General features: G+C 28.1%; 3 protein-coding genes and 1 non-coding gene across 4 annotated transcripts; 2 read left to right on the forward strand and 2 right to left on the reverse strand.

Annotated features, from left to right (window-relative positions):
* Positions 1 to 7,573: 7,573 nt before the first annotated feature.
* LOC137830645 (VQ motif-containing protein 17) lies at positions 7,574 to 8,580 on the forward strand. Its single transcript, XM_068638103.2, has one exon. It carries the CDS (start codon positions 7,956 to 7,958, stop codon positions 8,460 to 8,462), a length of 507 nt encoding a protein of 168 aa, XP_068494204.1. The 5' UTR covers positions 7,574 to 7,955; the 3' UTR covers positions 8,463 to 8,580.
* A 4,335-nt stretch (positions 8,581 to 12,915) lies between these two features.
* On the reverse strand, positions 12,916 to 18,433 carry LOC137830638 (putative plastid-lipid-associated protein 13, chloroplastic). The gene is made up of 7 exons (XM_068638092.2): positions 17,947 to 18,433; positions 17,060 to 17,181; positions 16,910 to 16,993; positions 16,645 to 16,741; positions 15,102 to 15,318; positions 14,044 to 14,096; positions 12,916 to 13,264 (listed from the first exon to the last, which is right to left on the reverse strand). The coding sequence occupies exons 1-7, from the start codon at positions 18,187 to 18,189 to the stop codon at positions 13,169 to 13,171; spliced, it is 912 nt and encodes a 303-aa protein (XP_068494193.1). The 5' UTR covers positions 18,190 to 18,433; the 3' UTR covers positions 12,916 to 13,168.
* A 548-nt stretch (positions 18,434 to 18,981) lies between these two features.
* TRNAA-UGC (transfer RNA alanine (anticodon UGC)) lies at positions 18,982 to 19,054 on the reverse strand. The gene has a single exon. It is a non-coding gene; the product is annotated as a tRNA-Ala (tRNA).
* A 2,158-nt stretch (positions 19,055 to 21,212) lies between these two features.
* On the forward strand, positions 21,213 to 22,897 carry LOC137830639 (uncharacterized). Its single transcript, XM_068638094.2, has 2 exons — positions 21,213 to 21,598; positions 22,711 to 22,897. The coding sequence occupies exons 1-2, from the start codon at positions 21,314 to 21,316 to the stop codon at positions 22,798 to 22,800; spliced, it is 375 nt and encodes a 124-aa protein (XP_068494195.1). The 5' UTR covers positions 21,213 to 21,313; the 3' UTR covers positions 22,801 to 22,897.

Consider the following 22,897-nt stretch of genomic DNA (forward strand, 5'->3'; position numbering starts at 1 on the left):
CTATAAATTTATATTTTAAAATTTATCAATTGTATTTTTTCTTCCACAAATTTTAAACTCAAAGATTTTATTTATATTATATAAACAGAGTTTGTCAGCTAACAATATGTGAATAAAGTGAACTGAAAAAGAAAAAACGAGAGTAAAAACCAAACAATATGAGACTTAAATAAAAAATAAATATTTTAAATATTTTATAGAATAATTTTTTTTTATAAAAATTAAATTAAAAGTATGTGTAATTAAAAATTTAATTAAGTATAAAAATTAGAAAGTTATATGAATGGAAGAGTCTTAACCCTAATTCAAACTCAAAAGTTGTCTGAAGCTTAACTACATTATTGGCTTATGGGCTCTCAAACGTAGGAGCTAGGAAAGGTTGGTGTTTTGAAAAAGGGATTTTCTTTCTACACCACACATTTTTCTTCATTTATTGGATCCACTTTATCAAAATCATTAAGGATAAAAAACTTAACACATAAAACTTATTTTCTTATTAAGAATGACTTATTTTGGTTGCATTAAATTTTTTTCTTTTTAAATTAACACATAAAACTTAGTCTTCATCAAAGGTATTTTCATAAAAAAACTAAGTGAAAAGTTGAAAGATTTAAATGGTAAATTGGGGGAGTGTCACGATGCCCATTTGTTAGTGTATGCATTACTATATTATATTATTTAATAAAGTTAGTAAAAATATAATATTTATATTATTTTTTATTTTATAAATTTATTGAAATAATAGTATATCTATTATTAGCTTTTATATTTAATGTATAATTATAATTTGAATAAAAAACAATGTTGGAGAAACTATATATATATATTTGCATATAAGAAAAAGAAAAAAAAAACGCAATTATACTATGAAATAATGATATTTATAATTATTTTAAGTGAATGAATAGTTTATATTTACTATTTATTTATTTTTATTGTTGTATATGCAACACCATAATAGTTTTGAGAAAATTGAAATTTTAAAATATAGTTAAGAATAAAAAAAATAAAATATGTAAACAAAATCAGTATGCATATTATATATAGTAGTGGCCTCTATATGCTTTAAAAGAAAAAATATATATTAATAATATATATTAATAATGATAGTATTCATGCTTTTCAAAGTGGATAGATTACACAAAAGAAGGAACATGAGATGTGTATACCAAAAGAAATAATCCATTTATATATATATATATATATTGATAACCTAATATTAAAAACAAACAATCATTTTAAGTCCGCTTATTTTTTTGTTCCTATAATAAGTATTGAATGTGCTTTATACTTTCAAAACAGAGAATGCATTTATTTTATATCTTTATTATTATAAGGTAGAAGAAGAACACGTAGAAAAATAGAAAAAGAGAGTGAAATGGTATACATAATTGTTATTAAGAAGAAAATTGCATCAAGAGATATATCTATAAAGTGAAGATTGGGTGAAGGAAAATAAAGTTAACTAATATGAGATTGAAAGAAATCATTAGTAGTAATTTATTCTCATTTATTTCTACTGTCATTTATTTGTTTTTATCATTTTTTTCACTCTAACTTAGTATTTTTATTTTATTTTACATGCTAAATTTTTTACATCAATAAATAAATAATATACAAAATATTGTTAAATAAATATAATTTCATAATTTCAAAAGCCAAATTAAAATAACAATGCAATCTCTAAGAGTAACTATACACTACAATAAAATCATGAAATAGAAACCAAATTTAGAAACAAAAAATAATTAGTTGATATAGTGACAAAATTAGATACCATTTTAGGAATTAAATAAATTTTTAGTTTCTAAATTAGTTTCTATTATTGTTAAATGGTTTTTAAATTGATATCTAATTAACAATCAAGGTTTTTGCTACCAAATTTTAGAAACTAAATAATTGGTACTTGATAGTTAATTAGATACCAATTTAGAAACAATTTACCAATAATAGAAACTAATTTATAAACTATTTAACAAGAAACTAATTTAGAAACATTTTTTTTAGTTTTTAAAATGATATCTAATTTAGTTACTATTGCAACTAATTATTTTAGTTTCTAAAAATTGGTTTTTATTTGATGATTTTCTTGTAGTTATATAATTCATGCTGATAAAAAAAAATCAACTCAAAATAATTTATCATTTTTAATATAATAAAATTATGAGCTTTTGTTGTTCTCATTTGGTATCTTTTGATAGTATTTCGTTTGTTCTATGTGTTTTGTCTATGAAAGGTATATGTATGGATGTTTTAATGGAGAATTATGGAGTACTTATTGAGTAAAGCAAAATCTAGGTTCAATTTAAATTTGGCTTGGAGTGTTGGGTTGTTTTGTAACTCAAAACAATTATGTCTTTGGTATAGAATTGTATAGACAATTACACAAGATATATGTGTTTCTGTTTGTTAATTCACCTGATTGAATGTTAGTTGATTGTTAGATGTTATTTGGAAGGATTTATGATTTTGATTTTGTTTTTTAAAGGTTATGAATCATAATTTTTCTTAATAGGATTAATATACTTTTAAAATATTTCACATTTATTTATTTCCTTCTTCATACGCGAATTTGTATGTGTTTTCACAAGTAATAAAAAAAATAATTTATTTTAAAAAATTAATATATATATATATATATATATCACTACAAGAAAATCATGAAATAGAAACCAAATTTTAGAGACCATTTTAAAAACTAAAAAAAAATTGGTTTCTAAATTAGTTTCTATTATTGTTAAATAGTTTCTAAATTGGTATCTAATTAGCAACTAAGGTTTTAACTACCAATTATTTAGTTTCTAAATTTGGTCTCTAAAACTTTGGTTGCTAATTAGATACCAATTTAGAAACTATTTAACAATAATAGAAACTAATTTAGAAACCAAATTTCTTTTTAGTTTCTAAAATGATCTTTAATTTAGTTACTATTGCAACTAATTATTTTGGTTTCTACGTTTCTATTTCATGATTTTCTTATAGTGTATATATTAAATTTAAGAGTAAATAAAAATCAAAATTATCAATTCAAATCTGTTTAATATATTGTTTTTTTCACATTTATCCACCCTTTGATTGATATTTTGCGAGAAATTATCTGACCATTGTATAGAATATATGCAATTTTTTTATAATGGTTTTTATGCTATTTTTTACCAAAAAAATTATTCTTTATTAAATTAAAATATTTTTATTATTTAATAAAATACACAATCATATATGTATTTACAAAGATAATCGCATAACCCATAATTTTTATCTTTAAAAAAATTATGCAGTCTTTATTTGTTAAATTTATGATTCAACTAATTATTAATCAATGAAATTAAAAAAAATATTATTATAATTATTATCTGAAATATTATTTTGAAACTTTTAACTTTGATAGAATTGGTATGATGGTTAAAAAAAAGATAAAATATCGAAAGAGTGAGAATGGAGAGTGGTGTTAGAAAAGAAAAAAAGAGAGAATCCAGCTAAGACATAGGAAGCAGGTGCACGAACAGTGAACATGTAACCACGTCAAACAACAACATCAATAACAACTCACGCACATAACATTGCTGCACTTCTTCTTACTCTCACACGTCGCCCACGTGGCCAACCATTTCATATCTGCAAACAAATTATACGATGTGCTGTGGTCCCTCCTGTTTCTCATCATCACACAATCATCTTAAGATCACACGGTTGCCATTCTACCACACTCTCACTTCCCACCACGTACCAATCATCATCACTTTCTCGTGTTTCCCATTCTTCAACCCTAACTCTCTCTTTTTTCAATTCTTCTTTATATTAAGTTGGGATTTTATTTCAGATTTTGGACTATTTTCGTTAAAAACTTTTAAAATAATACATCTAATTCTAACAAAATTTACATGGTCTTAAGTTATTTCCTTGCAATATCCTTTTAGGGTCATAAAAACTTTACATTAAAGTGAATAAGATTGATTATGAATCTAGAAGGTGTGCTTTTTTCATTATGTCTTTCTCTAAAGAAATAACAACTCCTAACTTAGATTAACCTACTTCAATCCAAAACAATTAACAATCAAGTGCAGTTGCCTTCTAGAACATGGAGAGGTTTTTATGTGTTGGGTGGTTTTAGTGGGTAAGTGAGAATGGAGAAAAGTATTTTGCTTTTATTTTATGTAATGAACTATGTATATAGGTTGAAACATCTTTTAAATATTTTTATTTTTATTAATAAAAAATATATCAATAATCACATCTCAAAATATATATTTTTGTAATGGTGAGAGACGAAAGAAAATGGAGTGATCTAACTTGTAAATGTATTTATTATTTTTTTTATAAAATTTGTTTACTCATCATCCCACCAATATTGGTTATATTGTATAAGGCTGTCCAAGAGGTTATACATTTTACACACAAACATTTCCTAATCAACAAAACTTATGAGTTCTTCTACATAAATTTTCCCCTACAAGTCGCCATATAAAAATAATAAAATAGTATAGAAACGATAAAGAAATGAAAATAATATTTCATCAAATTGATTATAGTATAATCTCTACAGCTTTTCAACAATTATTAACAAAACTTGTAAGCTTTTCATCATTTATTTTTTTTATTTTTTTTTACTATTCGACACTTATATAATTTTATTAATGATATTTCATAAATCAAGTTATTTGATGCTTTTCATCAATATTTTCATCTCTTAAATATATATACATATATTTTTTTTATTTGATGTAGAAAATGTTCAAAACATGACAAAAAAGATGTAATAGTGATATTCAAATTCAAATTTTATATAAAAGTTTTAACATCTCATTATTCTTTAACCCTTAACCACAAAGATTAGCAAAAGGTATATATTAGGGCGTTTCTTTTTGTATTTAAGCTTCCCTATGTATAACCACTTTTTTCAGTATATATATATATATATATATATATATATATATATATATATATATAATGAAGAGAATATTTTTATGAATTAATACAGCTGTTTTATTAGCAAGAAATCTGATGTGAGTGTTCACTAGAAAGTGGCCAAAACTCCGGCTAAAATGAATTAAAAAATGTGGAAACATAGTATACTTTGGAGGTTCTGAGATTATGATTATGAACATCGAAAAGGTCAATAATCACAGAGCCACAGAGAATCGCCAAAATTATCTGGGTCTTCCCTCAAATTCATTAAATTATGACAAGTGGCAACCTTCAACTTTGATCTTTATCTTTATGAATGAAATGAATGCATGATCAATGAATGACTGAGACACATATAAGAGACACAAAATGACAGATACAGTTGTGGTGGATATCCTTCACCACGTTTAGGAAAAAAATATCAAATAAATACTTATAATACATCCATTCATATTTTAATTGATTGTTTGGAGATTACTGATTTTAAAACCTAATAGTTTCAAAATTATAAATCACCCACTTAACTGTATAAAGAATGGACTAATATATACAATGGTATGTAATATTTTCCTTTTATTTTCTTAATAAAAAATTATTAAATAAAAATTAGTTTAAGAGAAAAAATAATTAATTATCATATTAATTAAATTAGATATTATTTTATAGACTAAAAATTAATGATATTTAAAATAATTTTTTTAATTTAGTATGTAATTAACTATCAGTTAGTTTAAATTATGAAGTTGGTAGCTTGATACCTAATTAGATATCAATCTAAAAATTAGTTTATAAATTTTTATTAATATTAGAAATTAATTTAGATATCAATAATTTTTTAATATATAAAATTGTATATAATTTAGTTAATATAGTAAAAAAATTATTTTAAAATTAGTTTCTATTCATTAAAGAAAATTATTAAATAGAAACCAATTTTTGGAGAAAAAAAATAATTAATTGTTATATTAACTAAATTATATACTATTTTAAATACTAGAAAAATTATCTGTATCTAAATTAGTTTCTAAATTGATATCTAATTGTATTACAAGATTTAGAATATAATTAGTAACTAAAATCTTGATAGTTAATTACACAACAATTTAGAAACTAAATTAAATACCAATAATTTTTTTAATCTCTAAAATAGTATATAATTTAGTCAATATGACAAATAATTATCTTTTCATCTCTAAAAATATTTTTATTTAATAATTTTTTTCGGTGTAAATAAAAACATGAATTTTCAATTTATTGGTCATTCCAAAATTATAAATGTTTAAGATTATGTAGGCAAATTAAAAACTATATAAGTCTAAAATTTATTTATTTTCTATTATTTTCAACATAATCTTAATATTTTTATTTACTTCATATTGTTTTTATTCTCATTTCATAATAAAACATTGTTTCCATTTAAAAATTTATAATTTTAATTCAACGCTTAATATTTTATATGATTTTTTTATTTATTTTGATGCAATTGAACCATAAACCTAATAATACTTATTGTTAAGGTATCCTAAAAAGTAATTGAATGAATTAAATATAAGAAATAATAAACAAACAAATTAATTAAGAATTGAACATATTATTTAAAAATATTTCTATCTCAAAATGAAAAAATCTGAATTCTTTAAAATTGTATGTAAGTTTTATTCTTTAAAGAAACATATGATTTGATACTTTAGTTTGCACGCGAAGAGAGAGTGAAAGCGAAAAGGGGCACGCGTAATGTAAACATAGAATAAAACTAAGCAGAGTTAAGATGCAGTATATGTGAGGAAGAGATCCAAAAAGAAGCAATAGGTAAAAAGCTGCATGTACATTTTGATCTTCTGTAACTCAGATTACGTATATCTGATACCTGTTGTTCATTTATGCAAGTATTCACATGTGGCCTTCCATTTTCCAACCACACAGATTTCGTGTAACAATATACCTAACCCCAAATATTCAAACCAAATTCATGTACTCGCTAAACCTATCTGTATCATATATAATATTCAAAACGTTTTGCATAAAGAGGTCCATTAGTATATGAAATTTTTGTTAAGTTTAAAAGAGTATAGATGGCAGATGCATATCAGAAGATCCTAAAGAAAGTTTAGGATTCTGTGATTTAAATAAGCTAAAAATTGCAAGAATATCTGGTTTAGCAGGTTACTGATGTTTATATATGAAAGAAAAACGCAATATATTGTCTCCTACAGTTGCATAAATCTTTTACAGTGCCCTTTAAAAGGGTTACTGATTTGCAACATTGAGCTGTTTTACGATGGAAGGGACTTGAGTTTGTCATGTAATATATGGATAATGAGATGTGCCCTTTAACTGATAAATATTTAAGTGCTTGAAGGAGAGATTCCACACAATGACTGGTGGTGGTTGGCTTGATTCCAAGATGAAAGAACAATTTAACAAGGAGGGGTATGCACTCTATATAATATATATAATATAGCTAGCTAGCTAAGGATGAATAATGATTCATCAAATTTATCAGTCACACCATGTTATTAATAACTTTATGTGTTAATTAATTGTGGCTGGTTTTATCAGATATTGTTTAGTATGGCATGCTGTAAACTTATCAGATAATTCTTAATAAAAGAAGAACAAGTTGCATCTAGGGGGAATGGTATGATGAATTGAGGGAAGGTAATTGAATAAGGAAAATGTGTCCACGTTCATATTCTTCCTCCTTGAAGGTATGATACATAAATAAATAAATAAAGTAGAGACATATATAGCCATAAACAACATGATTTGTCTTGTATAATAATGAAAAGTGGGAAATCAGGGGACCATTCAGTTCTGATTACTTTATTGACTCTCTCTTTGCATTTGTCACACCACCATTCATCTAATCCATGCTCCCAACAGACACCTTCATATTCTTCCCTTCCAATTTTTCCCTTTTTATATTTCCATCAATCCTTGCCTTATATGTCCCCTATATATATCTCATTCCCTTTCTTCTTCCCTTTTAACAATCACACAAACACTTCCAATTTTCCCTCTTCTTCTTCTAACTTCATTCAACATTTGCCATGGAAAACATGAGGCTTAGGAAACACAACACAGCCAACTCACACACACCCTCCCTAGCCCTGCACAGAGACTCCCACATGGTGTCCAAAACCAAACCCAAGATTCGCATAATCCACATATTTGCACCAGAGATCATCAAGACTGATGTGGAGAACTTCAGGGAACTTGTGCAGAAGCTAACTGGGAAGCCAAGTGGTGAAAAATGCTGCAAGAAGAACAAGGCAAGGGAAAAGACAGAGGCAGAAGAATACTCAAGGAGCAGCAGCAGCACTGGTGGCACAGTGATGAGAATGAAGAATAGTAATGGAGGGTGTTGGGGGTTGGATGTGACAAAGGAGAAAGTGAAAGAAGAGGTTGGGGTTTGTTCCAGTGATGAAAGTTGTGGTGGCTACTTGGGGGGTTTCACTGATTTGGAAGGCTTTATTTCTGAAATTGGAGGATTTCCTTTTCTTCCTTTGGATGCTAATCATATGATGCAAGCCTTTGAAGAGCCTCAACTTCTATAGGGTATATACACATATATCTTTATATTTTGTTAGACATATATATATATATAGAGAGAGAGAGACATCTTTTCTTCAATTTGGTACTTCATATATACATCCTTTTTGTGCTTCATCATCACTTTCATTGCCATCTTCTTCTCCAAATTTTGATTTCTGCCATGCTTAAATGTCATGTTTCACTCTGGAGAAACCAGAAAAGTCAAACACATTCAAGCAGAAGAAGAATATTAATATGAGTTAAAGTGCGATTGTCACCAAAACTCAGGCTTTGAACATTGCCACCAGCACGTATGCCAGAAAGGATAATGTTCCCCTTTTTCTTATCCTTATATATATAAAGTGAAATATATAATTTAATTAAAATTATTATTAATTCATAATATTTTAATTTATTTATATACTCAAAATATCTCCTATAATGATAAGAAAACAATAGGTGAGATTGACAACAATTTTTAATACTACAATGGAAGAGTTTCTAAATCTTCATTGAACTTCTCTCCATCTCACTTTTTTCCATTCAAATTCATAAAAGTAAACAAAGGATAAATTTTTGGATTACATGGCAAACAAATATTAAGTATTGCTTTCCTTGCTAGAATTAATAATGATATTTAAAGTCCAAATGCATGGTTTTCTTTCTATCCTTATCTTCCACTATTCATGTATATAAGGGAGAAAAATACTTGCAATATATTTTATTACAATCCACTTGTTTGAAGGGAAAATATTATAACAAGTGTAAGAGATAAAAGAGGTCGATTATGAGAAGCAAATATGATCATTCAAATAAATGATAGAGTTTCTGTGGTAATTCATTTTTTTTTGGGTGTGATATATATTTTTAATTATCTAAAAAATAATATAAAAATGATGTGAATTTTTTTGTGTATATAAATGTGATTTGTAAATTAAAAAAGTAGATATATGGTTGTGTAAGGAAGCTGTTCCAGTTTCGTAAGCATCCAAGTTGGAATAGTGTATCAGAATTTTGAAACAGCAACTAGGGTTTTAAAACTTAAAAGGGGTGCAAATGGCTGAAACACATCACATCCACCATTTTAAAATGACCTAGTTTTAGAAACCCTCTTCATAATTTATTATATAACACATTGGGAGGCGGTTGAATTTTATTTTTCTTACTATAATGTTTCCCATTTCAAGAGATTTTTTTACTAACTTTTAGAAAATTCATAATAAACAAATTTTTTATTAATTTAAAAACTCTAGAAATATATAAAAAAAATTATAATAATGAATCAAGCTAATAAAGTGTATCTTAATTTTAAAACAATAAATGCATCACTTTGTTATTTTTTACATTTTCTCACCATAGAGAAGATAAAAATATGAAGGTATTACATTGTCTCAAAACCAAATTAAAGGGTTTTAAATGATTTTATGTCTTTATCTTTAAATCCTATGATTACATTTCATTAATATTTTTTTATAACTGGGGATAAGTAAATGATAGTTTTTCCTGTTTTCCAATTAAGAAAGGGAACTACGTTTACCTTTTTAAGAAATTTTAAATAATACTCCTTTTTACTTTAATTTTGAAATAAACATTCATTTTTCTTATATTTCCAATAAAATACGACAATTATATTATTTCTAATTTTAAATTAAATATTCAATCTCCTTATACTTTTAATAAATTACATTTGTCAATATTGTGTTTTAATAAATTGGCAATCACCACTCTTATTTAATTTTAAAATAACATACTGGCAAATATTTAAGTCAAAAAATTACAAACTAAAATTATAAAAATTAAAGAACTTATTACACGCAAAAAAAATTAAATGATTTAATTATCATACGTTAACGTATATTAACAAAAATAAGTGTTATTTTATTAGAAATATAACAAAAATAAATATTTATTTTAAAATTAGAGTAAATGTGTGTATTATTTGGCCAGATGTACGCATAATAATAAGATATAAATGCAATTTCCCTATCTGTATTTCCCTATTAAATTATAGAAGTCAATTATTGCCATGTATATTAATCGTCAAGAATATCTATATGCTTATAATCAATCCCATTTCATTATTTGGACACATATAAATTTTTAAACAACTCAATAAAAGAAACTTAAAAATATAAATATTAAGTTAATTTTTTACAGGATAAAAAATTGTATAAATGAGTGTCTATAGAAGCTAAATTCTAGTAAGTTTAGATTGATTTTTTTTTTCTTCTAATTTTCTCTCCTAAATTGAATCATTAATATGTCCATAGTTAAAATTTAATTTTGAAAAAAATTTACTTCCTTACAACAAATATTAAAGTTGGTAATATATTATATATATTAAAAAGTATGTTGAATTAAAGATATTTCATTGGTGGCCATAGAAAAACTTGTCTTGTTGATGTTAGTCAATTTGAAAGTAAATTTTGGACATCACAATTGCTATGCTCTCCTAAATAAGGATCTTCATCAGAAAAATCCTCATAATAGCTTTAAATAAAGAAAGTGATGTCTCTTACGAAAGAAGAAAAAGTACAGTTTTTATAAATATAAAACGGTGACTTAAGTAAATTGGTTAATTAGGTTAAGATTTTTGTAGATATTGGTAGCAACATGTAACAATTTTTATTTATTTTTAATTTGTTTACTATAGTATATTAATATATATTATTCATCACTGATTAACATTTTTTAACAAATGAAATACACATTCAAGGATGGATATTTCATATTACAATTAAGAATATTAAAAATATTATGAAAACGTCTTTTTTTTTTAAAGTTTATTAATGATTGACTAGTTTAAGTTGTCTAACCGTGGACTTAACAATAACTAGTTAATTAAGTGCATCCTAATCATGATTAAAAAAAACTCTTGATAAAATTTTAACAGCAACATGAAGGCACGATGATATCTTTTATTGGGAAAAAAAATGAAAAAATGGTATCAATAATAGGTTGACCTCTAAAAGAGGTGATCGAAGTCAATAGGTTAGGTAATATATTTAATTATTTATTGTCAATTGTGTTATTTAAATATTTGCAGGGTTTATCGTAATGTACTTTCAGATTAAGTTCCAAAATTGAAATTAATGGCAGACAACATATGGTACCTTTCTTTTAAAAGTCGTTGTTTTTTAAATAATCAACTATTTTCTTCTCCAAATGCTTTTCAAACACCAATAGCGTTTACATAAGATTGTTGATGTAAATTAGTGTCCAAATAAATTTTTATCAGAAAATAAAATCAATTTAGTTTAGTAAATTTATAAGTTAGGATAAGTTTTTAGTATTATAAATAGTTCAAATATAAAATAAAATCTTTTATAAGTTTAAATTAATTTATATATAAATGAAAAGTAAAAAAAAATATACTAGAATTTTATTTTATTTTTCTTTCATAAAAAATTTAGTTTGTTGAGAAATTCATTTAAATATTTTTTTTATGATCATAATATTTAATTATAGCATGAAACTGAAATATATAAAATAAAATAATAATGTAATGAAACATATGGATATTAAATCCCTAAACCATAAATCCTACACTAAAATAAAAAAAAATATTTAAAATGAAAATAGTAAAATTAAGCTATATTAACTAATTCTTTTAATTAGTATACAAATTAAATAATTTTACTACATAAGGGAGATAAAGATTATATTAAGAATAAAACAAATTACATGATATTTGTAGAGCTTGTGAATTCAACTTTCTACTCACAACATACCTGCCCCTTCTCCTAAAGATGACGGTCTTCTTTGGAAGTTTGTGAGGTAAAACAAAAAAAAAACTTATCCCTCTTAACAAAATCTTCATTTCTTAAACCTAGTAATATAGTCTTTGCTTTCACACCTTTGAAGCTTTCATACACCATTCAATGACTTTTTGTTCTTTTCTCATAGAACACAACCATGGACTTCTGCTACTTCACTTCAATGTACAAGTCCTTTTGCATGAAACATTTTTTAATGTATTGCACAAGATATTTTACTTGTGAAACAAGAGTGTTTTCAAGTATGTATAAGTGTTTCATAATATCTCTTTTATAAGACACTAAAAGTATCATTGCAGCATGCAGATTTTTAGTTCCTTTTATGTTTATTGAAATATTTCATAATACCCTCTTGTTTCCATAGTTATTCTTGAATGTATTACGAAATAAAAATTCCAAAAAACATGATCTTACGGTTATGCAGGTGTTAGATGTTTAAGATGATATGAATTTGGTAATCCGAAAAAGCATCTGGAAAAAAAAGTGTGCATGCAAAAATTTTGTTTGGGAATTTTGAAAACTTAAAGGAGGGTAAGATGACTTTTTGAAGGGTGCAGGAAGAAATGTCAAAATAAATGCCAATCCAAAATCATATGTTTTATTTTCTTTCTTTTCTAGAATCATTGGAATTGACCCAATTGGATGCATCAGCCAGAAAATTTGAAAAATTAACAAAACTAATGACAGAACTTCTATAGAATTGGATCAAAGGCAGATATTTTTCATTTCATTTCATTTGTATGAGTAGCATTATTTAATTTATACATCAAATAGCCACTTTGTTGTGAAACTAAGAATGAAATCCAAGGTTTTGTAAGAATTTGTGTCAGCTTCAACCCATATTCACATTTCTACCCTCTGTAGAAAAAGTAAAAGGAGTTTCCAGAGAAATTTGACTCATCATCATGAGTAAGGAGGGACAAAAATTCAGTTCCCAAGTATATATAGAAGTTCTAGCTTTCATACTCTGGATTAGAATCTCCCAAGGAAGATGGTGCTGCATCCAACCTCGTTAAAACTTCAGGAATCCCAGCCGTGTTTCTTATTATCTGCCATCAAAACCAACATAAACATTCAGATTAACCACAATTTGATCTAGTTATTTATAGGTAAAAATGGCAGTATATGCATTCAACCTGTGACTACCCTTTAATTGACTCAACGACCAGTTAAAACAAAAAGAGAAGAGTAAAGAAGAACATTTGAATCATATCTCCTTTTTTTCTTTTATTTTCTTCCATGCTACTGTCACTTTCACAATCAGTAGAGATAGGCACAGAAATACACTAGAGCAGCTAAAGTAACAAGCAATTTACACTAGTTCCTGTTTCTATAATTTAGAAACTTTCATCAAGCTATAAAAACTAAGAGGATGCTACGACAATGTCTATATCTAGAACAATTTTAGTGACAGTAAACATATAATGCAACAAAAAAGTGTAACTACAATAGCATAATGGTATGATCAAAGGTTTAAACGCCTCTTATTCTTAATCACATTATAAGAAAGCCTCACCATACTCCAATTTGGCAATTCAAGTAAAATACATCCAGAACTCCAATTGAAAAAAACTTCAGTTGTGAAAGATTATTCACATATATTGCAACTTTAACAATGTATATTTGGAACTCTTAATTCCAAAAAATGGCCATATACCCATATCATATTCATGTCAGTTGTAATAGTACTTGAATCTATGCTTCTTAGTGTATGCATCAAAATTTGAGATTTCAGATTACCACTGTCAGCATTGTTATCTACAACGGCCCACACATGCATCAAATTTATAAAAAAATTGACTGCTGAGAATAAGTATGTCAAACTTACAAGTATCTCCTCATCGAGATAAGAAATCATGAAGAGCCTTTGAAAGCTGCCACCTTCGTACACAAGAAAACGGAATGGGGTTTTCACATCAAAATCTGAATAATAGTGCAAGTTGAATATACATTTGTGTACACATCGTGACAGAAATAGCAAGAAAGGTCAAGGCTTTATTGAATAAAAACAAGGGAAGAATTTCTTGTGAGAATGATACACATTTTAGATATTTTGAGAGGTCTACGTCCTACCCTGTTGGATCAAGTGCTTACCATTAGACTAAATAGTTAATAATCAGAATACAACTCTTCTATTAAAAAGTGTAGCAGCTCAAGTGTTACAATTCGACTATAACTTGACTCAGCTATTCTCTACCACAGGACAATTGATGCAATGTGCACCAGAGTCATCGTACAACATTCTTACTCCCCCTAAGAGTATCATTTCCCTTTCATAGTTATTAAATGGTTTACATCACAGTTTATAACAAAAAAACCGCTAAATGGGCCCACCCAGATGTAGCCCAAATTCCTTCTAACATATATTTGATTAATGACAGTCATACTATCATCCCATCTTTCTGCATATATATTTTGAGATTAAAATAATCAAATAATGTTATAGTGGACATCTACCAACATAAGACATTTCAGAATTGTTCTCGGATATCTAATCATTTCAAGCCAGGCCACAATAAGTACATTCTTTTTATCTTCTGGAAATAAGCAACAGGCATCTTTAACAACTGACAAAAGTAAAAAAAAGATTAATCACAAGGCATTATCATTATTGGAAAATGCCAAGCAATAGCTGCAGAAAAATGGATAGTAGGGGTGGCATAACACAATTTTTAATATCTGAATGAAATGACAGAAACATAAACGAGGTTCAAGTTTCATAGAGATAAGGTATTTCCCAACATATTGGTTCTACAGATTTCATGTTCCAACCATAATTATATTGGAGTGCAAAGTGAAATGAAACAAAAATTCAAAAGTAGTGCATATCTATAGAACATTTATGTCAAAGGACATGAGAATGAATATAGAAAATTAGTAGCTTACTTAGAGGAACTTTCAGCCCATTGGCAACAGGATCACGAATAGGGGCTGGAAATTGTTGGAAAGCATTAGCTGCCTGCCCAAGTGCACCTTTAAGCTGTTCCGGTACTCTCTCTTCAATAATTGTTGGTGACACAAAACCGCCTTCAACATACTCCTCTTTCATTCTAAGTGGCCCCTCCACAGATAACTTGGTTGAGAGGATGATTTTACTATCAATCTACACTTGATCACAAAGTTGATTGAAAATACACTAAAGGGATGATATCGACAATTTTAAATACGACAATGGTGAACATTGCACAATAATATGTTGTGTGGCATTCTCATAGCTTTTAAGAAAAATACCAACTAAAACTAAGTTGAAGTTGAAGTGGTATAGATGAATTCCTAAACTAAATTTTTGCTTCTGACCTAAAATATGCGTACGGTAAACAGAAAATGACAGTTCTATTGAATACATAGCATAAAGAAAGCAATATACTCTTCTATTGGTGCACCCATTATTATGTCAAATCGAGGTAATTTTACATATTTTTGTCTAGAAAATATACAGGAAAAAAGTCTAACTATTAAATACTTTTCCATGTTTGATTGAATGTTTGGGAATCCGTTGGATTCTCTCGTTTATACTTTCCAACACAAAATTTCACATTCTGAGGCACCAAACATGAGAGCAAGTTTTTGTAGCTTTGACGTTCAACAAAAACAATCATTAATCCGAAAACACTCTAATAATTTAAATTAATACAAGTTTAATGTAATTCTATTTTATTAAAAAAATCAATTAAGAAACAAACGGTTCATTTCTGTTCCTATACTAGAGAGTGGGGCATGCACTAGTGGCCTGTCCATCAAAGTATAAAAGATAAATTTGTTTGTTTATGGGAAGAGAGAAAATAGTGACAGAAGAATTGGAGAAACTATCTTGGTTACAGTTATAACTAAACAGTTTAGCATCATGCAGACACTAATAATGGCTACAATGGCAATGGAATAACACTCATATCAGAGAATATAATGCAGATATTCGCTGTTCATGCCTGACAGACAAACCTTGAATGGTCAGACATATTCCAGCTCAAAACATTACTTCAAACCATTTAATTGGAATGATGGAAGCAATCTCCACAAAAGCTGGTGTTAGCAGTGTAATATAAAATCATTCATGTATCTTCACCTAACAACTTTAATTTTAGGGATAGTTACTGCATTACATGTATATATCCAAATGCTCTAGAATTTTATATTTTTCTCTCTACATTCTTCTTGTAAAAAGTTAAATTTCAGCACAAGGTAGGTAGGCCTACGCATTGCCCACACTTCAAGGCCAGAGAGGGCTGTTATGTGAGTGTTTAGGGATGTGATATAAAACCATTCATATGTCAAGACCTAAACTTGCTTTTCTAGATAACTGGTTCATGAAAATTGGAAAGGGTGAAAAGCTTAAATTATATGCAGAAAATTACAACCGATGCTAGCAGCACTTTGTGAGTGCTAAATTAAGATTTATACATCCATAAAAAATTGCAACTCAGAAATGTACCGAGTTTAATAATGTCAAGTTTGCAGTAATCTTTGCATTTCCATCCTTAATAACAACATCCATTTTTGACAAATTAGCCAAACTTGAAGGAAAGTTTCTGCACAGATACAAAAGCACACAAGAGCATTGTTACTCACCAATGAGATTAATCCAAATTTGATTGCTAATATAAAAAATTTACATTCTTATAATCAAGAGAGACAAATATGAAGTCCCAAGATCATAATCAACAAGATAAAAGCAAATCTTCAAAGAGAAAACTCACTCAAATATAAACTTAGCAGCAAACAAGCCTGGACTTCCAGAACCAAACCACTCAAAGTTCCAACGCCCCTCCAAGAAGGGTGACCTGTAGCATAAAATTGCATTAACATCTAATACAGAAGCATAGACATGGATAATATCATTCACTTACGTTGTGGGGCGAGGGGTTGGATTAAGCCGCTCAAGACCAGTTATCCTTTCATTCACGTCAATCTTTTGCCATTCAGTAGTCTTCCCAGAGACTAAGGCCTCAAAACTCCCTGCATCTTTAAACTGACAAGATGTCTCCAGTGTAAGAATGTTAGAGTCCAAATTCAAAGATTGCAAAAACGACATAAGCAAATTACTCCTTTCATATTTAAGTCAAGTCTATCATCGTGGAAACCAGGTTCATCTGCAGACACAACGCACTAATAGAATCTAGAGTAACTCACAGTCACAATCCCCTGAAGTTTCTTGAGATTGCACTTATCTATCCTGGTTTTTTAACATTTACAGCAACCTCCCTTATAAAGATACCAAGGAAAATTTTCCACTATCCCACGTTAGCACAGCCACAAAATTCCCCCGTTTTAGCATAAGAAAATGATATCAACAAGAAAAGTATTTGTTTGGAAATCAAAATAAAAGGATGGAAATTGTCCACAAACCTAGGCCCTAACACCAATTCAAACCAATCACAGTGCATGATATATACCTATGCAGTATCCATACATGTTGATAATTTCATGCCCCCAATGTCATAAAAAACCATGTGCAACCACAATTATAGCCACAACATTCAGGGTCTCCACACCCAAATTTTCAACTAATCGCATCAAACAGCATCCCCGACCGCTATTTAAAACATCGTACCCTAAAAAAAACAGTCAAACTACACAAACATGAAAAAGGGGTGGTATACAGAACCATACCCATTATCTAAAACAGCAACAAGTTCTTTTCTTTACAAAAAAAAAGGCAAAACAAAGGTCCAAAAGCAAATTGGTAGGTCCCAGAAACGCAAATAGGGAATATACGCAAGCAAAGGAGTCTCACAGCGAGAAGAAGCGATTCTTTGGCGGAAAGGCGTTCCATTTCCTTGGCGTACGCTGCAGGGGCACCCTGAACGGCTTGCTGAACCATGGCTCTGCACACACGGAAGCTTCTTCTGGTTGAGGCTCTCTGGGGTGCAGACAGTGTCAACGAAGATTGAGAAGAGAATTTGGAAGAGGAGCATGGGATGCACGAGGCGATTGCTGAGATACAGCCATGTAAAGAAGCTGAAGCAGCCATTGACATTGTTTGAAATGAATTGAGTGAATGAAGGAATGGTTTGTCTCTTATGGAAGTGCTTCTTCAATTTGTCATCACTCGCCAATTGTGAGTTGAAAAAAATACTACTACTGAGAAACCACCAATTTGGAGCCTAACTTTTTTACTATAATTTTCGATTTCACTTTCTTTTTCTCCAAATCCTAACACCACACCAACACAACCCCACGTTGATGTCTGTTTTTTCCAGAGTCTGGTCACTGCTTCTATGGATTAATGTTTTTGTCTTTCTTTAATTTTAAAATTTACGTTCTTTACTTAGTTTTGAAATACATTTGAAATTTCAAATAATTTAATAACGCTTTGTAGATAACAAAAGCAATTTAAAGAGGACTCAAAATTTTAAACGGGTGCATTCTAAAATTAGAAAATCTTTGATGAACAAAACAATTTAAATATATTAAAACTAAATTTTAAAACATTTAATGCAAAAAAATATTTATTGAATAAAGTAATGAGCATCTTTAAAATATTAAATAAAATAATAACTATTTTTTATTGGGATTATGTATAAAGAATATCACATTTATTATTTTTTTAATTTATTAATTAATACTCTTAACCTTTAAAACATTATTAAACTAAGATTCATCATCATCATGCATGGATTAATGATATAGAATTATTACCTAATGCACTGAAACTCAGAAAACAAAATTACAGAAGCAGCAAAAAAGACATAAAATACTAATTGAAAAAATCATAACAAAATTGCAACACAAAAATTAAAATCCATAAAACTCAAAAAATTTAACATTGTGGAGATGCGGGGGATCGAACCCCGTGCCTCTCGCATGCAAAGCGAGCGCTCTACCATTTGAGCTACATCCCCAAGTTGATATAATATAATAATTGTTAATACATCAATGTATTTTGATAACCCAAAGATGCATACCATTAAGAATTATCTATTGAAGTCCTTCATAAATTTGTATTATCTAAGTTTTATTAGAGCAACTAACATTTGAATCATTCATTGAAGTATGAAAATATTAAATTTATGGAATTAAGATAAATTTAAGGTATTTAATATTAATAATTTATGATGTTTTATATATACAATAAACTTTCATTCAACGTCTCATCAGCTAATGTTTTAATATATATAATCTTAAACACTTAATGAAGTTATGATATTTTTGTATATAGGTTTTATTAATTAATACAAACAATCCATAAATATGTTATTGACTACATAAATTATCAAATTTAAGGTGAAAAAGTTTGGCTTGAGTGAAAGTATTTTTCTTGAGAGAAATTCCACAACTAAAAATAAATAAATTGTTGTTAGGATTTCTAACTTAAAGAGTACCTTGTCGTTAAATATTTCACCTAAGTCCAATATTCAATTTTAACCGACAAGTACCATCAATCAACAATTCAACATTTTATTGAATTTCACCACAATAACATACCACAAACTCAAAATCCAATTCATTTTTTTAAATTTCACAACTCAATCAAAGGATAACTCTAAAACATCATGCACCAAATTCTTATGTTAACTTGCAATATTTTTCTATCAAACTAGCAACTCAACAACAATTGTTAAACATTTATAACTCATTATCAAAATTATATCCACTACCTAGGATGGCTAATCCATGAACATAAACATCCAATTCTAAATCAATTACAATAGTTAACATAATGTATTCTCTTGTCTTAAAAACAACTTAAAAAAAAGAAATTAAATTGTGTGTTTTAATTACATGATTAAAATGCTGACTTATAAACGAGATAAACTGAACTCGTCCATCATTCAAATGAATCCACTTACATCTCTTTACAATTTTGATATGGAAGACTTATGTACCTAATAGAATAAAGAAAAAATACATTTATTACTCATTATAATATATTTAATTTCTATAATCGAATAATAAAAATAGTTTATATAGTCAACGACTACATAATAATAATAAAAATAGTTTATATAGTCAAACGACTACATAATAATAATAAAAATATTTAAATATTTTGTCAGCAATTTACCTAGAAAATACATATAAATAAACAATACCCTCCCTAGAAAGTATTCACTCAATTTTATACTATTACTCTCATATACTTCTAGCATATAGTATTTTGCAGTTAAACCTCCATCTTCTCTTTGTACTCACAGAACTCCACAAAGCTTCCACACAAATCATCTCTTCTTCACCTTAAGGGTGTGTTTGGATTAGAGGGTGTGGGGGAGTGAAAAGTTGAGGGTGAGTGAGAGTGGAAGTGTGAAGAAAGTTGAGGTTGTTTGGATTGGGGTATGTTAAAGTGGATGTGTGAAGAAAGTTTATTGGAAATTGTGAATGGTGTGATAGTTGTGAGAGTATTTTAATATATTTTGAATAGTAAATGGAGGAAGCAACGTTTATAAAGAAACCAGGAATCTCACACACCTACCTCTCACCCACTTCATTGATGAGGTTTCAAACTTTCACATGGTCAATAGATTCCTGAATCAAGTCAGGAATCTCTTGCTTTTCATTTGGCATGCATGCAGATGCACTGTGCTTCTTGAATCCAGCAAAAAAGTAAGGGCAAGATTGGAAATTCGTGGTGATGATTTGGCACTTGCACTGCACAGTGAAACTTTCTCTTCATCTTTCAGAAGAAACAACATTCACTCAACTTTCTCTTTCACTGCACCCTCACCCGCAACAAATCATGGAACCAAACGGGGTGGTGTTGTGACTTCCGTCGTCGACAACAGTACCACCCCTGGATCCAAACGTAGCCTAAAACTGAAATCAATATTAAAGTAATGTTTGGTGGGTGAAAATTACTTGTTTTTACATACAAATTAGTGTTTATTCAACATATTTATTAAAACTGAATATTTGGATAAAATGTTTTTTCTTCTTCTGTTTTTTAGATAAAATTTTGAATGGGATTTTTTAATATATATTTTGGTTGGCATACACAATTTACATTATAAACCATGTTACATCCCAACGGCTATATTTTCTTCCCTCCCATAAATCACAATCATTTGTTTCCCACAACGGTCCAATTTCCTCTCCCCAAAACTCAATCATAGTAAAACAAACAACATTGTCATTACAATTCTAACTTAATTTCACACGTTATTGCAATGAACACTGCTGAAAAGGTTCAGCATGTCACAAAGAAAAGTTCCGATGAACTTCTCAGGAAATTTGCTGAAGTGGGTCACTCTAAAATCGTCCCAAAGAAGAAGAACATCACCAAGAGGGTAGAGGCTGCCGCCGCCGCCGCCTTCGTTGAACGGAGGTCGCTTCTAACGCCGCCAGCCGCCACGCGAAAGACGGCGTTGCTCCGGCAGATTGGGATGGGAGGGGCACACATCATGAGGACAAGGAATTTCAGAAACAAGTCTTTGCTGGGAACCATTGAGAAGGTAAATCAATTTTATCTAAAGTTTTATTATATGATTTTTATTTTTTATTTTTTTGTATAAACTAATTTTAATTTTTTGAATAAAAATTCTAAAAAGTTTTGTCCAAAGAGGTGAGAATTTTAGGTAAAAAAGTTAAACTTATTTATAGAAGATCTTTTCTATTTTTTTTCTTGTGTCATTTTTTTCTAAACATATATTTTATGATTTGTTGCAACTGCTACTATTAATTGAGAATGTGGCATGTTTGTTTTATTTGGCTTAATTTCAGTGACATTGGTTGGGAGTTTTTGTTGTTCTTCTTGTGATTGGGTTTGCTTGCATCAATTTTATTATTTTTGGAACAAGGAATAGATAAAAAATGAAAAAAAAAACATAAGGAATTGTATCTTTCGACATAAAATTATTATTTGGTTAAAAAATATATTTTAAGTAAAAATAATTCAAAAAATTAAAAGGCATTGAGAAATTTTTTTCCCAACACTTTCTTTCCTTTCGAGACATTAAAAAACAGTTTTCAATTATTTATTTTGACTACAAATAGTAACTAAAATGTGTATGCGGTTAAATATATTTTTAATTATGTACTTTAGTTAAACTTGATTTTGATCCTTACATTTTAAAATTTGATTAATTAGTTATTAAATTTTAAAAATTATGCGAGTTTATTATTTTTAAAATCCGTGTTAAATTTATATACACACACAAACCTTGAAAGTAAAGTATATTTTTTATTTTGTATTTTTCGTGAAATTTGATTTCCTTAAATTTTAAAAAATCATGTAAATTTAATCATTTTATGATAAAAAATTGCTACCTAGTGTTAAGATTAAATTTAAAAGATGATTGATTCGAATTTAGTTTTTTTTTAAGAACTTCCAATTAAAGTATACGAATTTAAGTAGGAAAAAAAGAGTAGCATGATAGATTTTGAAGTAAAGTGTATGAATAAAAAGATTGTTGATGGGTCTTAATCATAAAGAAGTGAAGTGGTGATGAGAAAAGAAAAGTGCAATAAAGTTTGAATGAATGAATTTGGTTGCATAATTTAGTTGATGTGTCTGAGGTCTTAATACCTTTCCATAACTTGTCTTTTTCATTGCATGTTCTTGCAGACATGGCGTAGAACCATAGAAGGGGCTTCTAGAGCTTTCATGGACAGCCACTATCATCGCCATAAACGTTTGATCAATGATATTCTTTAGAATCTCTTTCAAGGTTAACATGTCAATTCCTTCATTACAACCTTCTTTCAATGTATATTTCCCTAAGAAAAAATTCATGCTATTATTTCTTCGAAAA

The sequence above is a fragment of the Phaseolus vulgaris genome, chromosome 7 (genome assembly GCF_051622355.1).
Source record: "Phaseolus vulgaris cultivar YP4 chromosome 7, ASM5162235v1, whole genome shotgun sequence".
NCBI classification, from domain to species: domain Eukaryota; kingdom Viridiplantae; phylum Streptophyta; class Magnoliopsida; order Fabales; family Fabaceae; genus Phaseolus; species Phaseolus vulgaris.